The 17,863-nt window shown below is 38.2% G+C and overlaps 2 protein-coding genes across 8 annotated transcripts in view; one reads left to right on the forward strand and one right to left on the reverse strand.

Moving 5' to 3' along the window:
• LOC129779726 (CLIP domain-containing serine protease B4-like) overlaps positions 1-6,531 on the reverse strand; it is a 42,512-nt gene extending 35,981 nt beyond the window's left edge. Inside the window, exons 1-3 of one of the 2 annotated variants that reach the window (XM_055787371.1) lie at positions 6,305-6,531; positions 5,887-6,241; positions 5,584-5,828 (exon numbers count right to left, since the gene is read on the reverse strand). In XM_055787371.1, the coding sequence (XP_055643346.1) occupies positions 5,584-5,828; positions 5,887-6,241; positions 6,305-6,368 (664 nt within the window). In that variant the 5' untranslated portion in view covers positions 6,369-6,531. The remainder of the gene's footprint in view (positions 1-5,583; positions 5,829-5,886; positions 6,242-6,304) is intronic. The other variant, XM_055787372.1, reaches the window with a different exon arrangement.
• LOC129779725 (protein outspread) overlaps positions 1-17,863 on the forward strand; it is a 325,696-nt gene that overhangs the window by 219,538 nt on the left and 88,295 nt on the right. The gene's annotated exons all lie outside the window — the stretch shown is intronic.

Consider the following 17,863-nt stretch of genomic DNA (forward strand, 5'->3'; position numbering starts at 1 on the left):
TTGGCGCAACATGTATAACATGTTAAAAGTTTGTATTAAGATAAAGAAAACATTTTTTAATATCGCTACGTTTTATATTAACCCACATGTGTTCAAATGATTTTCAACGAAACTCCTAAACATATATTTTTACCATGATGGTGTATTTGGAAAAGTTGTTGGAAATTATTCGGAATTCGAAGTTTCGAAAATTCAAAAAAAATCGATGTTCCACAAAGTTCATCAAAAATAGTTTTACCATCTTGGACCCATTTTTTTTAAATTTTCTACACGACTTTCATTTTATATGAAAAAATTTAAAAAAAATTAAAAACATGTATTTTGGATATCGCAAATTAAAGTTTATTTTTGTAAATAAAAAAAAGAGTACTAATTTTTTTTCTCAGTGTATGTTTTTTTCATGTTTAAACATCAATACTCTATAACTCTTTCGAAGACACTATTTCGGTACGACTAATAGTTTTTTTGACGTAGGACTACGTCTAACCGGAAGATATAGGAGGTGAAATGAAAATCTAGGAACTGAACAAGTAGGAAAAAATGCAAGATTTGGAACGCTTATAACTCGAGCATTTCTCAATAGATTGCAAAGGCTTTTGCATCAATTGATAGGAAATATACCTACACATCTATCATAACGAATAACATTTCATTTTTATTTAGATAAATAATTGAATAATTGTGAAATATCAAGCCATGTCCAAATGCACTATGTGCCCATTTTTGATTGGTCCATTTTGTGCTCCTCAAATCGTACCGACCAAAACGGACAACCAGAGAAGCAGCGAAATACAATGAAGCACGATTTGAAAGGAAAAAGAAAAAAATGAACGAAACATTGGTCGCAGTCTCACACATGCGTAATTCTCGAGCCAGCCAGTCAGATTAAAAATCCCCGCTCCGCTGCCGTAACGATCATTCTTTGTGTGGACACCGACTGGACAACATCGTTGCTCGACGGGCTGGACGGCGAGGGATCGAGTGCCTTTCTCAAGGCAAGAGGGCGGAGGTGGTAGCGCTGGAGTAGAATAGAGTAGAGTTTTCAAAGGGCCTTTCTCAAGGCTAGAGACGAATGAACTGCAAAAGTTTAAAGTCTCTATAATACAAGACCTTCCTTCCTTCCGTAACGATCATTCTCATCGAAACCGTACACCACATCGTTTCGCATCACATCACATCAACAAACCAACACAAGCAGCCATGGTTGGATATGGCAAAGGATGAACAGTGAAGGGAAAGGCAAAATCCCGCTAGAACCGTGTTGGTCTGGAGTTCGGCCGCTAGGCCGAGCGCGTTAGTACCAGTGTACCAGTCTATCTAGTCGGCGTTATATAGTTTCGGCCGCCGAAGTGATCAAGTTAGCTGGCAGAGCTGCTCACGACGATAAGAAAACCCGCATTCAGAACAGACCACATTCGGTTCGGTGGACATCAAGACAACTACAGGCAGTTGCAGCGAGTGGCGAGTGGCAAACGCAATCGCAAAACTGCAGCAGGTAGCAGAAGAAAAAGGTTTGTTCTTTATACAAACTGCTTTGGTGGCAAATCCAGAACAATGCGGCATCGAGGGCGTTCGAAATGGTTTTGACGTAGGACTACGTCTAACCGGAAGATATAGGGGGTGAAATGGAAATCTAGGCACTGAACAATTAGGAAAAAATGCAAGATTTGGAACGCTTATAACTCGAGCATTTCTCAATAGATCGCAAAGGTTGTTGCACCAATTGATAGGAAATATATCTACGCATCTATCATAACGAATAACATTTTATTTTTCTTGAGATAAATAATTGAATAATTGTGAAATATCAAGCATTGTCAAAATGCACTATTTGCCCATTTCTGATTGGTCCATTTTTGAGATATAAATTATCAAAGATTTCTTCTACTGAAATCGATACGCCCTTTTCAAAAGTTACGCTTGAGTCAAAAAAATCCCAATTGTTGTGGAAAACTCATATTTCCTTCAACCAAAACGGAATACAAACTTTCATTCGAATCAAAAATACTCATGTTTTGTCATTTGTCGATTTCATTTGGAATTGCATTTCAGAGTTAATTACATTTGAATTACCGTTCATAATTACATTTGAATTACCGTTCTGAATCACGCTTAACGCTTAAGGCATTTGATACAGAAAACAGGTCTAAACTTTATGCACAGGTATTATTTGGTTGATATTTTTGATAAATTAGTTCAATATGCTTTTAACTTTCTACTTTGGTACCTATTTGATTGAAAATATAAAAAAATCATCGAATAAAATGCTTTTCAAATGAAGCGAATAAAAATCAAACTTCGAACACTAAATCAAATTTCGGACATATTGAATTCAAATTTCGGACATTTTTTTTTTTAATGTTTTGGACGAAAATTACATTACACTTGATTATATTTTATAGTCAACTGCGAAACACTTACCAAGCAATCACAGTAAACTGTTAACGATGATGAGAACTGATGAAACACGAGAGAAATTTAAATATTTATGAACGGGTAAATTCTACGTTCTCACGCTAAGCAAACGTCAAACACAAACGATAGTGAGTAGTGTTGATAGATTTTTGCCGATTATGTTATAATTCAAATGTAGTTCTCATATGAAATGATAGGTAAACCAAGGGTTTACTCTAAAGAAGCAATTGTGATATAAATTTTATAGTTATATCATCAGCGCATTAAACATTTCAAGATATTAGAACAAAGTGTCCGAAATATGATTCAGAACGGTATAACATAATCGGCAAAAATCTATCAACACTACTCACTATCGTATGTGTTTGACATTTGCTTAGCGTGAGCACGTAGAATTTACCCGTTCATCAATATTTAAATTTCTCACGTGTTTCATCAGTTCTCATCATCGTTATCAGTTTACTGTGATTACTTGGTAAGTGTTCCGCAGTTGACTATAAAATATAATCAAGTGTAATGAATTTTCCTTAAAAAATAACAAAATAAAGTGTCCGAAATTTGATTTTTTTTTAAAAAGTGTCCGATTCTTTTTGATTTCTGTTTGATTCTTTTTCGCTTCATTTGAAAAGCATTTTTTTCGATGATTTTTTTATGTTTTCAATCAAATAGGAACCAAAGTAGAACGCTTAAAAGCATATTGAACTAGTTTATTAAAAATATCAACCAAATAACACCTGTGCATAAAGTTTAGACCTGTTTTCTGCATCATATGCCTTAAGCGTCCGAAATATGATTCAGAACGGTATATGATACAGAAACAAAACCTGTTATGTATAAAAGCGGTTTTGTTTACCACATGTATAAGCTTGGTTTATGATGTTTTGGGCATATCAAAATCAAACAGTATTCACTGCTGGAGCCATCCTTCGAAAAACAGCGGAAACTTAGTTAAACACCTGATCATTTTCTTCTACACGATTTTGTTTCGTTCCACTGCTTTTTATATGAAAAATATTTTTCACGGTAGAAGTAACATAACATAGGGATGACTCCTAAATTTGCTAAGAGATATAATAACTTTATCCCTAAATTCGAAGTCTCACTTTAGAAATGATATTGATCGATTAGGTTTATGATCCTTATGAAAGAAATGGTTTTTAAGTGTGCTTGTAGGATCAATTTATACTTTTTTTTTTTTATCCAAAATATATATTTTATTAAGGCTCATATGGCGTCAGCCTAACGGGGCCGGGAGTTCAATATTTTGACAATGTTTGCTTAGACTATGTTAGTAATATGTAACCGATTACTCGCGGTTGACTCGAGGTTAGTATTACAAGTGTTCTCATAATTGGGATGTTGCAGTCTTCAGTGCTCTGTACATGTGCCCGACATGGGATACTTCCTATTGGGATGCAGCTGACCGTTAATCAGCAACGACCCCCTAGTCTGCACCCCATATATAGCGTGGTGCGTCTTTCTCGACTCGAGGAATCCAGGATAGAAGGCGGCGCAATCATCAGCTCGTGTAGAGTTGTCATGAGCGGTACAACCTTTGGCTCTTGTTGAATGATCAGTGGACTGCACAACCTTTGGCCCGTGTGTCTGTAAAGAGTGTGTGTATGTATTGCCGCGACTAAGTAAAAGTTTATCGATCGGATAGGAGGGATATGAAACGGGGACACAACGAAGGAAACATCATTAAACGTTGACATCGGCGTTTCTGAGGAACAGGTATAGATGAAGCAGAAGATCAGGATCCCGGCTACCTAAGATATCCCGGACGGGGATATCCGATTGTCTGCCTTGTGTTCTCAGTGCTCTAGAGAACTGAGAGCGAACAGCATGGAACCGGATACACGACCAGACAACATGCTCGATGTCGTGGTAGCCATCGCCACAATCACAAAGATTGTTTGCTGCGAGCCCAATGCGATAGAGATGCGCGTTTAGGTTGTAGTGATTGGACATAAGCCGAGATATCACGCGAATGAAATCACGACCTACATTCAATCCCTTGAACCATGCCCTCGTCGAGACCTTAGGGATAATCGTGTGTAACCAACGACCGAACTCATCACCACTCCACATGCGCTGCCAACTTACAAGCGTATACTGACGAGGAATGTGGAAAAATTCATTATAAGCAATTTGCCTTTCAAAAAGTGTGCCTTCTAAAGCGCCCACCTTAGCTAGCGAGTCCGCTTTCTCATTCCCCGGAATCGAGCAATGAGAGGGAACCCATACTAAGGTAATCTTGAATAATTTTTCGACCAAAACACTCAATAGTTGTCTTATTCTAGTTAGGAAATAAGATGAGCGTTTATCAACCTTCATTGAGCGGATTGCCTCTATTGAGCTGAGACTGTCTGAAAAAATAAAATAGTGGTCGATGGGCAATGTTTCAATGATCCCTAATGCGTAATATATCGCACCCAGTTCAGCGACATACACGGAACAAGGATCTTTGAGTTTGAAAGAGGCACTGGAATTTTCATTGAAGATGCCGAAGCCAGTGGACTCGTTTATGAATGAACCGTCAGTAAAGAACATTTTATCAGATCCAACTTTCCCATATTCTGCCGAAAATATCGGCGGAATAGAATCGGAGCGTAGGTGATCTGGGATTCCATGGATTTTTTGTCGCATGGACAGATCAAAAATGACAGAGGAATTGCAGAAGTATGGGAAGCAAACTTGGTTGGAGATGCCTGGTGAAGGGTGTACGTCGTGGGTAAGGTACTCATGGTATATAGACATAAAACTTGACTGAGGAGTCAGTTGGAGTAGATTTTCGAAGTTATCAATCACCAATGGATTCATGATCTTGCAACGGATGAGAAATCTGTAAGATAATTCTGTGAACCGAAGAGTAAGCGGGGGTACTCCTGCCAAAACTTCGAGACTCATCGTATGTGTCGAATGCAAACACCCCATGGCTATACGCAAGCAACGATATTGTATTCTCTCCAGCTTGAGAATATGAATCCTGGCAGCTGATCGGAAGCAAAAACTGCCATATTCTAACACTATATTTTTTTTTTATTTTTTTTTTATAATTTATACTTATCAGTCGGAAAAAGTTTGAGCGTTTATAAAGTTTGATCCCTATATATTCAAAAGATGCCTGATATTGTTGTATTTTTGCTATAGTAATTTGACACTAACCTGCCATCGATGAACCTGCAGAAAAGATAGTGAGTTTTTCTAGCATATCAACTCGACCGTAGTTGTCTTCCACTGGTAAACATATCGGTTGAATATGTTCGGAAAATTCCACTCTTTTCTCCAGTTTTAGTAGAGCTATATCGTTTATTTTATTCAAACCGTTTGTGGCATAGTTTGGATGGGCAATTATTCGTTGTATATCATAGTATCTGGTCTGTCGCCTGTCTTTCAATCTTATTTTGTATCTGGAAAAAGAGTGCACATCAATAAAATTGATTTGATAAAAAAAAATCTACTTCTTACGGTTTATAGCCGAAAGGTACGTCCGTGATACAATGAGCGGCGGTTAAAACGTAGCGACTACTAATCAAAGTACCGGCACACTGAAACGATGCGATCCTCTTTCTCAGATAGTAAATAATATCAACTATCCATGGGAAGCTGTCTTCTCCTGTTGTACCGTTCACACGTCCACAAAACTCGCTGTTCTCCCATTTTGGACAACATACCAATGTGGTGAAGTCCGGCAAATCTTCACATTTACTGTCGGTGATAATATCCATCGCTGTCGTTGCTTTCGTGAGAATCCGGTTGCAGCTCTCCAAAGGGACACAGTTTCCTTCACGTAAATCGTAGGTTCTACATGATCGTTCCGGAACTACTCAACGAAAAGAATTATCAAACAACTAAATCTGAGAGAACTAATCGTAACCATACGCACACGACACACTGATTAATGCAAGCAAAACCGATAGACGAACTAATAGAAAGTCACACACTGCCATCACTTGCCGCCGAATAGCCTAAGGACTTATCTCAGACTGCGGACTGCTCGAAAATATGTGATCTGGAATTGATGCCTTTCTGGGATTCACCGACAAGAATCATTTACGATTTCCAGCGTTATGCTGTTCATCGTTTCCTTCATCAGTGTATTTATAAATAATATATAAAACTGGGGAATTCCATGAAGCTGAGAACTTTCTCATTCTGTGTCAGCGTGGTATCAACTGTTCAGTGTGTGCTGCTTTTAATCAAAATGATGTGATGAATATACAATTCACTACAACTCGGTCGGTTTCATTCAACATTTGCTAGTGAACGTTTCACTTCACTCTCGCATCCTCAACAACAATGGATTTTTTTATAAGTTGCTTATGAGTTGTGGATTTAGCGAAGACTACGGATTACTGGAAAGAGTTTCCGAATGTTTGTTATCAACTGCGAATTGTGTGACTTCATGTGTATTTATAAAAAAAAAACATGAACCCTTTTCGTAACATTATTGTTGTGAGATTAAGATGTTATAATTAGTATAGACACAGTCAAGCATGACCTTTCATATCGCGAGATGATGTTGGCACAGTCCAGCTTCATAAGAGCCACATTTCCCTCTCTCATCTCTTCTCTGGAAATAACGTTCATAGAAGAACTTAGTCGTCTATCTTATCAGTATCTAGGCGAGAAACTTCCGCCTGGAATGTAAAATACGTGCAAAAATCAGTGCAAATCGGAATACAATTGAGTAATTCCAAATGAAATCGACAAATGACAAAACATGAGTATTTTTGATTCGAATGAAAGTGTGTATTCCGTTTGGGTTAGAGGAAATATGAGTTTTCCACAGCAATTGGGAATTTTTTGACTCAAGCGTAACTTTTGAAAAGGGCGTATCGATTTGAGTAAGAGAAATCTTTGATCATTTATATCTCAAAAACTATGAGTCGTACCGAAATAGTGTCTTATGGCGGGTTTACATTAGGGAGATCTATAGCTATAGATGGATTTATTCACGTGAAAATAGGTGTAAACGGGTGAGAATAAATATGATACACTTATTCGAGGTATATATAACTTGAATAAATTCAGCATATGTAAACGCTTGTGAATTTCTCACTGGTGAGAAATCACTAAAGATGGATGCAGTTGAATAAATTCACCGAAAATATGGATATATTCATTATAGAAGTTCACGCTAGTGTAAACGGTTGATGCGATTTCTAAAAATCTCACATGAATATATATAGATAGAGTATTAGAGTATTGATGGTTGAATATGAAAAAAATGTACACTGAGAAAAAAATAGTACTCTTTTTTTTATTTACAAAATAAAAATTCAATTTGCAATATCCAAAATACATATTATAAAATACATACAAAAATTCGAAGTTTCAACAATTCCTAAAAATTCGATGTTCCACAAACTTTGTCAAAAATAGTTTTACCATCTTGGGCCAATTTTTTAAATTTTCTACAAAATATTATATGAAAAAATTGAAAAAAATATAAAAAATACGTATTTTTTGATATCGCAAATTAAAATTTTATTTTGTGAATAAAAAAAGAGTACTATTTTTTTTCTCGGTGTATATTTTTTTCATATTCAACCATCAATACTCTATAACTTTTTCTAAGACACTATTTCGGTACGACTCATAGTTTTTGAGATATAAATTATCAAAGATTTCTCTTACTAAAATCGATACGCCCTTTTCAAAAGTTACGCTTGAGTCAAAAAATTCCCAATCGCTGTGAAAAACTCATATTTCCTCCAACCCAAACGGAATATACACTTTCATTGGAATCAAAAATACATGTTTTTAAAATCTGCATTTTTAGGACGATTCCATTTGGAATTGCAGAATTCCTTAATGAAAAATCATCCGGCCATTCGGCCATCGCTTTTCCCTCTCATTGAATCATTGATATCGATTCATCATCGGACGTTTGTTTGTAAAAGGGAAAACAGAAACAACTACACCTGGCACATGTCTGCCTGTTGAATGAAAACCGGAGAAACTTGCGAAAACTTTGCAATGAGCGTGCGGACCGAGCCAAAAACATACGCACTGATATTACGTAATCACCTTGCCTTGCCCCCTTCTCCTCAGCATCAGCGGTTCGAATGTGAGATTGGTCATTTGAAGTACAGGAAAATGTTTTGTTTGCGTTTGTGGCGGCTGCACCATAATACATAGCGATTGGTTCGTTCACAGCGAAGCACTGAGAAGGCCGCTCAATTTAATGAACGTTTTCTCGTAATGTCTTTTCTGCAAGCATGTGATCGTTATATACACTGTCGAACAGATTTCACCTGAGAGTTGCCTTTTTAAGCAACACCTGCTTCGTGAGTCGGAGTTATGCGCGCGGAGTGCTGTTTCTGGTCGATTTGACTTCGAAATCGATCGATCATACATTTATTTATTTTTTGTTTTTGCAAGCCGCTTTTTTGTCGGTGTCCGCCACTGGGAGGAAACCGGTCATGTTTGTACACGCAATGATAAACGTCATCCCGAGGACGATGGGGATTTATTATTTTAAATACAGGGTGTTTCAACAAGAGGTGTCAATGTAAAGACGCCGAAATTTGTTCGCCCCGGAAACGAATGAAAATGAACAAATACCAATTTGTTACCGTTCTGAAGAACTCGTCATTTCCACAGTCATATTTTGACAAAGGATTTAGGATTTTGTGCCTAGAATATCGGACTAACACAAGAAATTCGAAGAAAATGGATACTGGTATTGTTAGTAACGCAACGTCGACAAGCGAGTCTAGCACAGTCCTGGTTTAATCGACCAAGAACGTCAGTCGCACCCACTGACTGAGGGATGAGCGGAAACCATCCAGACCGTCAAAAATAAAACAACGAAATTTACTGATAAATTTCGAAAATTTATAAATTACTAGCTGACCCGGTAAACTTCTTCCCGCCCAAAATTTAGCTCCATTTGCTTGATTTCTTCTCGAATCATGCAGAAATTTGTATTTCATTTGTATGGCAGCCCCCTTTACCTCGATCGCTTACTAATCGATCGCCAATGTGGCTACGGAGACCCCCGAGAGAGCGGCGTTGCGTACTATATTTCCAAAGTTGTGAAAAAGATGTTTCATAAAATTTATAGAATGAAATACTGAAATCTGTTGAAAACAAAAAAAAGACAGATTATGCGTTGAAAGGAGATACAGTATTATAGCACAACAAGATTCCATAGCGTTTACGAAAATCAAGTTCACTCGAATTCCATTTATATTCGAAGACACGTAAATAAGTAAATAAATAAAAAATATTGATAGAACGTTTACCCGAATGGTAAACAATCCCGAATGAGAAGGGAAGAATTGTTTAAAAAAAATAATATTGTGTTTATAATCCTGATAATAAGTTGAACACCACCCGACAGAGAAAACAAGTTATAACAAGTTTACAAGTTATGTATCACTGCTCTTCCAAGTAAAAATAATTCGGAACAGTACGACATGTCCAAGTTTCATACGACCGCGACGGTTAGTCCATTTATTTATTTAAATAAAAAACGGAACGAAATAAGTTGTACACCCAACATATTTGACGAAACATTTACATCATAATCCGCATTTCAACATCTCATTCTATGTTCTTGATCAAAGCGAGTCGGTATTCGCCGTCAATAAGACTAGTTCATCAGTCATCCTCGATCTTAACGCTCGTCAATTCAATTATAGCAAATGGTTCTTCTAATTGACGTGGCGAATGAATACAAATCAGCCTCTTCATTCACCTGGATTCAGTCCACCATCACTACTCCACCCTGAAACGAAAACAATTAATGGACGGCTTCATTGTTTACCCACCGTAAGCTCAAATATAAATATCGGTACATGTACAACAATATCAGGTATATTACTTCCCACTTTTTTCATTTATTTTCATTTATATGCTCCAGGCAAAATTTACCCTTCGTTCTACTTTTTCTTCTTTTCTCTGTACACGGTGACTTCAAATCATTCCCTTCGTTGATCGCCGATAAGGTGCTCGTTATTGATGGCATGGGTAGGGAAGCTCACAAATGAGCAGAACAAATGTATGGGAAAATGGAAATGATTCTAGTTTTCATCAATTTAAACCATTTACACATCAGGGGACTGTAATATATAGCATAAAAAACAAATCTTAGGGAATTTCCGATTCGTTTGACATATAAATCGTATAATTCCGTTCGCGGCAAAAATAGTTATTAGCGTTAACTTTATTTCATAAAAACGTGACCTGTTTTCTGATTTGGCATCCTTAATGAAAGACGTATAGTGCACTCGTGGCCGAGTGGTTAGCATCTCACATTATCATGCTGGGTGTTCGGGTTCGATTCCCGTTCTGGCCGGGGGATTTTTCGTCAAATGAATTTTCTTCGACTTGCACTGTGGTCACGCGTATTCAAGAACTTGCCCCTCGGGATACATTCAAGGCGTGTGTTATTTGGTTTGAGAAATCTCAACTAAGTATTAATAAATGACGCTAGTTAATGCATACGCCATTCAAGAAGAATGAAAGACGTAGTTCTACGTCAAAATAACTTCAACATGACAGTTGTACAGTGTTTTTAAAATTAGTTTCTTTGTATTGGAGAGTGTGTGTATCACACAGGCGATGAAATATAGAGGAAAGTCGGGAAAGATGGAACCCCTGTATGATTGATAAATTACATTTTTATTTTACATTCTAATGATGTACAGTGTGTCGATACCTTTGACATTTACTGTGTACACCTAGCTGGTTTCCAGATATCATGGACGAATCAGCAGAGCGGTTTTAAAAACGTAATCCGAAGACCTATTTGAAGATCTTCAAAACTTATCGAGTGCATAGACTTGAATTTTCAGTTAGTGTCCATCTTCCTCACCAAGTGTCCGTCTTTCCCGACTCAATCTTATTTTTTCACAGATCCCGGACACATTCATTTTGCAAAATATCTGCCTCGAAGACAAATCTATATGAATGAAAATGGAAGGCCAAATGTGTTGCTTAGCGGAAAAAACAAGAAAGGAATTGTCCAATTTTAGCCGTCTTTATTTTGTTTATTCGTCTCTTCCCGTAGGTCAATACAGCAGAGAGAAAAATCGGAAAATTGTCGGCTTTGTTCCAAAGTGAAAATCGATTTTCAGGTGAAATAGTTTTCTCCTATATCTTCTATCTATCTATACAGCCATTCCATATGAAACCGATATAGTGGTTCTCAGATTTCCGTCAAATCTGGTAATTTTGTTCTTTATCGCAAGACATCAGACCCTTTTTTTAATTTTTAATTAGGGTGCCCATTTCCATTTTAGGGTAGTCCGAAAAATCAAATTTTTTTTCACTTTTTCTAAAACATTACCTTTTATTCATAAAAAATTACTTTTTATTCATAAATTTGAACCACTGAACCGATTCAGATGATCGACATATCAAATTGAAGCCAATGTGCTAGCCTTTTTAGTAAAAAATATGGAACCTACAAAAGCAATGGATTTTGTTTTCGTAATTAATGATTGTAGTCGTTTTTTTATTGTTTTCACGCTATATTTTTTATATTTTTTCTGAAAAGCTGAGGATTTTTCACATACCATACTAACCTCGAGCCCACCGCGAGTAATTGGTTACATATCACTAACATAGCTAATAAAAATATTGCCAGAATATTGAACTCACGGCCCAGTCAGGCTTACGCCTTATGAGCCATAACAGAAATATATATTTTGGAAAAAAAATCATCGATGCTATTTTTTTCGTTTTTGAGATATGATTTTCAAATTGAAATGACGAGTTTTGGTAGAATAAATAGGAAATATACAGTAAAAGGAAATTGTAAAGAGTCAATTAGAAGATCAATCAATGTAGAGTTCTGCGATGAAATTCACGAGCGTTCGTTTAGTAAGGAAACGTGAATGTTTAGAAGGACCCATATAAAAAAATATGGACGAGACGAAGTTTGCCGGGTCAGCTAGTTTTATTATGAAGAGAGATTTGTGGTGAGATAGCTGTATATTTTTTTGTGAAATTCACGAATAAAATCAGCGTTAACTTAAGGTGTTCGTCTTTACCACCATTCCCCTACCTAAAGGGTGTGTCACATCAAATTGCATCACGGAAAAAACGCTGTAGAAATTCGCCCAGTAGACCGATCCTTTTGAAAATTTTAGACAGTAAAATAAAAACTATTAAACAACTTTTGGCATTTTCTTTTTATTCATACTTCGAGCCCAAGCCCGTATGCCTGCACCTTCCTCTTTACCCCGTCCATAAGGTTCTGTACAACGTCAGGTTGTAGTTTTTTTTTGAACAGACATCCATTTTCTCTTGAAGTCCGCCTCCGATTTGACAACTTTTGGGTTCTTCCGGAGGGCATGCTTCATAATCGCCCAATATTTCTATATTGGGCGAAGCTCCGGCGCGTTGGGCGGGTTCATTTCCTTTGGCACGAAGGTGACCCCGTTGGCTTCGTACCACTCCAACACGTCCTTTGAATAGTGGCACGAAGCGAGATCCGGCCAGAAGATGGTCGGGCCCTCGTGCTGCTTCAATAGTGGTAGTAAGCGCTTCTGTAGGCACTCCTTAAGGTAAACCTGCCCGTTTACCGTGCCGGTCATCACGAGGGGGGCGCTCCGCTTTCCGCAAGAGCAGATCGCTTGCCACACCATGTACTTTTTGGCAAACTTGGATAGTTTCTGCTTGCGAATCTTCTTCGGAACGCTGAATTTGTCCTCTGCGGAGAAGAACAACAGGCCCGGCAGCTGACGAAAGTCCGCTTTGACGTAGGTTTCGTCGTCCATTACCAGGAAATGCGGCTTCGTCAGCATTTAGGTGTACAGCTTCCGGGCTCGCGTCTTCCCCACCATGTTTTGCCTTTCGTCGCGGTTAGGAGCCTTCTGAACCTTGTATGTACGCAGGCCCTCCCGCTGCTTGGTCCGCTGGACGAATGAACTTGACAAATTCAGCTTATTGGCGACATCCCGGACCGAACTTCTCGGAACACGTCTAAACTGCTTAACTACGCGCTTGTGATCTTTTTCACTGCCGGAGCATCCATTTTTGCCGTTCTCTACCTTCTGGTCGATGGTTAGGTTCTCGAAGTATCGTTTTAGTACTCTGCTGACCGTGGATTGGACGATTCCCAGCATCTTACCGATGTCCCGATGTGACAACTCCGGATTCTCGAAATGAGTGCACAGGATTAATTCACGACGCTCTTTTTCGTTCGACGACATTTTTCCAAATTTACGAAAAATTGACAGTGAAGCATGGTCAACGTGATCTATACACTCTTATCTGATTATAAGCGAAAGCTGAAGATATAATTCCTAAAAATTAAATTTCTACAGCGTTTTTTCCGTGATGCAATTTGATGTGACACACCCTTTAGTATTCTATTTACGTTGATACATGCATACATGATACATGAGAGAAAGAAACAAAATTCGGTATGTCATTTCAATATGCCGTGAAGAACATTTGACGGTGAAGAATCGAATGAGCACGGAGCGTCGTTAGAACAGTTAACGACAAAAGGGCCCGAATGACTCTTGGTTCATGTCGACAGAGGAACTGCTGGAAGAAGTAAAAACTTATTTCCAATTGAATGCGAAGGCCGATGGCTTCATAGTCCCCTGACTATCCTTAGTTGAATATGGCTTCGCCGAGCCCTTATTGTAACGAAATCAGCTTCAGGAAGTCTTTAGTCGTATTCTTCAGTGTGGATTGAGAATAGAACGATCCGTGGTCGTGTTCAGTTCATTTGCAGTTCATTCGTCTCTAATTTGCATTATTTTACGATACGACCCAGAAGGTGCATTTTATGTGTTTGTTTATTACTTCAAAATCTATGTAAGCGACATCGACAATTGCCTTACACAAAATTGCAGCCTAAGACAACTTGCAGATGATGGAGTGGTGTCTGTCGTAGGATCAAACGAATCCGACCTGCAAGGACCCTTACAAGATTCTTTGAACAATTTTTCAACCTGGGCTATTGGGCTAGGGATCGAATTCTCCACGGAGAAAACAGAGATGGTGGTTTTTTCTAGGAAGCATAGACCAGCAAAACCAAAGCTTCAACTTTTGGGTAAACCGATCACTCATGCTATGTCATTCGAGTATCTTGGGGTCTGGTTCGACTCCAAATGTACTTGGGGGTCCATATTAGGTATCTGAGTAAAAAATGTCAACAAAGAACAAACTTTCTCCGTACAATTACCGGCACCTGGTGGGGAGCCCATCCCGAAGATCTTATAATGTTGTATCGAACAACTATTCTCTCAGTGATGGAGTATGGCAGTTTCTGTTTTCAATCAGCTGCCAAAACACACCTCATTAAACTCGAGCGAATTCAGTATCTTTGTCTCCGTATTGCGTTGGGATGTATGCCCTCAACACATACCATGAGCCTCGAGGTTTTTGGCAGGCGTACTCCCACTAAAAGATCGCTTCAATTTATTATCTCTTCGGTTCCTCATCCGGTGTAAGGTTATGAACCCATTGGTGATCGGGAATTTTAAGCAGCTGATCGAGCTGAATTTTCGCTCCGGATTCATGAGTTCATATCATGAATTCATCTCCATGCAGGTTCATCCTTCTTTGTATATTCTCAACCGTGTTTGTTTTCCTGACTACATCAATTCATTTTGCACTTTTTTCCTGACTACATCAAAGTGCATTTTGATCTGTTCATGAAGGAGAAAATCCATGATATTCCAGATTATCTTTCATCGGGGATCGTTCCTACGATCTTCAATGCAAAGTATGGGCGTATCAATTGTGATAATATGTACTTTACTGATGGGTCCACTATAAACGAGTCCACAGGATTTGGAGTGTTCAACGAACTTTTTAGCACCTTCCACAGTCTTCAGAATCCTTGCTCAGTGTATATTGCTGAATTGGCAGCAATACACTGGGCGCTGGACAGCGTCGCCTCACGACCTGTTGAACACTATTACATTGTAACGGATAGTCTTAGCTCTGTCGAAGCTATCCGTTCAGTGAGGCCGGAAAAGCACTCGCCGTACTTCCTTGAGAGAATACGAGAAATTTTGAGTGCTTTATCCAGACGCTGTTATGTCATTACCTTTGTCTGGGTCCCTTCACATTGCTCAATCCCGGGTAATGAGAGGGCTGACTCATTAGCAAAGGTAGGTGCAATTGAAGGCGACATTTATTAGCGTCAAATCGCCTTCAATGAATTTTATTCTTTAGTCCGTAAAAATGCCATCGCAAACTGGCAACGTAAGTGGAACGAAGATGAATTGGGCCGGTGGTTTCACTCGATTATCCCTTAGGTTAGCCTCAAACCATGGTTCAAAAGTCTGGACTTGAGTCGGGACTTTATTCGCACCTTCTCCCGACTCATGTCCAATCACTGTTCGTTAGACGCGTTACTCTTTCGTTTCAATCTGGCCGGTAGCAATCTCTGCATTTGTGGCCGAGGTTACCACGACATCGAACACGTTGTTTGGTCGTGTGAGGTGTATCTTGTTGCCAGATCGAATTTAGAAAACTCCCTTCGGGCTAGAGGGAGGCAGCCCAATGTGCCGGTGAGAGATGTGTTGGCTCGGTTAGACCTTGATTACATGTCCCAAATATATGTTTTCCTTAAAGCTATCGATGTTCGTGTGTGATTATCCTTATATCCTTATACCCTGCTTTTCTTCCTTTACGAGTAATTGGTCCCCTTGCTTTAATCAGGAGAACAAGTTGAAATGTAAATTCACAATAGATATACGAATAGATTTAATAATTGAGTGTGTGTGATTACCAACATTGTAATAATTTCCTTATATCCCATCCTTTTCCTGAAAAATTATGTCACCCTTCTAAACTCGAGTCCACCGCGAGTAATCGGTTTCCCACATTTACTAACCATAGATTTAAGAAAATTGTTTGTATATATATAGTTTTAAAAACATATTTAAGAATTCGGCTCCTTTAAACTTACGTAACTGAGCCTGTAAAAATAAACGAAGTAAAAAAAAAAATTTCTTCAAAATCTCTTACCCGGTCGGAAGGCAGATGCAGCACGCAGACGTAAACAGATTGGGAGTGTAGAGTGAATGACATCCACAGTTGTTCAACATCAGTGCAACTCGGTGGATGAAATTATCGAGATTGAAGAGTTGACAGAATAGCGAGTAATTCTGCACCGCCAGTATATTTAGGGCTCGGGTCCAGTGATACCATATCTACAGAATAATTTGTATTTCTACAGATTTTTCGGATCTTCAACAATCTTTAGTTACAGATTACAGTTTTTCTGGGTTTCATACATAATATGCAGATTTCTTGAGATAATGTTTCATATTAGTTATGGCCTCATATAAATCATATTTTCCCCATCTATTTTGTATATATATATGGTTTCATCCTGTTTTCTTCATATATGGGTTGATGGATTTATGGGTCATGATAAATTTGAACAGATCGAATTGGAGATTCTGAGCTCAATCTCCAATTCGATCTGCCAGAACACTTTCTCTTACACTCTTGAACAATATATGCCCATAATGATACTTTAAATTCAAGGTACCAAGATCAGACTTTGGAAAATTTGAGTCGGTGTTGAAACTGTAGAAACAGAAGTTACTGAACTGAAGATTAACTATTTGGACCATCCGCTGAATCATTAACTGTGACAGATCAATGAGGTTGCTGAATATATTTTCTTGAGTTTTATCATTCAATTATACAGGTCGGACTCCATTATATATAATCGCAATTTCACTTTCAAAGTTAATTTTCGAATCCAATACGTAATCGAATCTCAAAAAAGCTATCTTTCTATGGAGGTTTGACATTTATAAAAAAATTGTTTTCTTGAGATTCGATTATGTATAGGATTTGAAAATAATTGTTGAAAAAAAATGGTCGACTATATAAGCTCAATCTCATCTGCTGAATTGTCAAACGGTTGAACTACAAATTCAAAACAGGACTAGGGAGACCGTTAAAATGTGTTGTGCTGGGGCTCAGAGTCTTCTATAATACAGAACGGTTCGCGTCCCAGATTGTGAAGATTCTGCACACCAGAAAGCATAGAATGATTACAGTGCTCGGGTAGTGTTGCATTGTGGTCGTCGCTAGAACTGAACACAGAGCTAGGAAGACTTGTAGGATCGGAGCTAGGTTGTAATAAGGATGAAGCCCCAACGGAAGCTTAGCAAATACATATTACATAGTACGCGTCGCCCGATGACCCAGGCTTGTGCGAGCCATCGATGATAAGCACCAGATTGAACGTGTTAAATATTTACGAAGCAATAACAGTAGAACAGCTTAGAATCAGCTTGTGGAGATCGGTTCAGGACTACCCCGACTTGTATTCAAATAACGACATGTCGTGTACTAAAGTCTACGGGTTGATTCAATTTGTTTTGATGTGCAGACCATAAGCAATCATATAGCCAACTCAATGTCCATACAGGTAAAAAATCAATCTATCTTCCCCAATATATTTTTATGTAATGAATAGATAGCACAAAAATGATGTTTC

Source organism: Toxorhynchites rutilus, chromosome 3 (assembly GCF_029784135.1).
Source record: "Toxorhynchites rutilus septentrionalis strain SRP chromosome 3, ASM2978413v1, whole genome shotgun sequence".
NCBI lineage: Eukaryota > Metazoa > Arthropoda > Insecta > Diptera > Culicidae > Toxorhynchites > Toxorhynchites rutilus.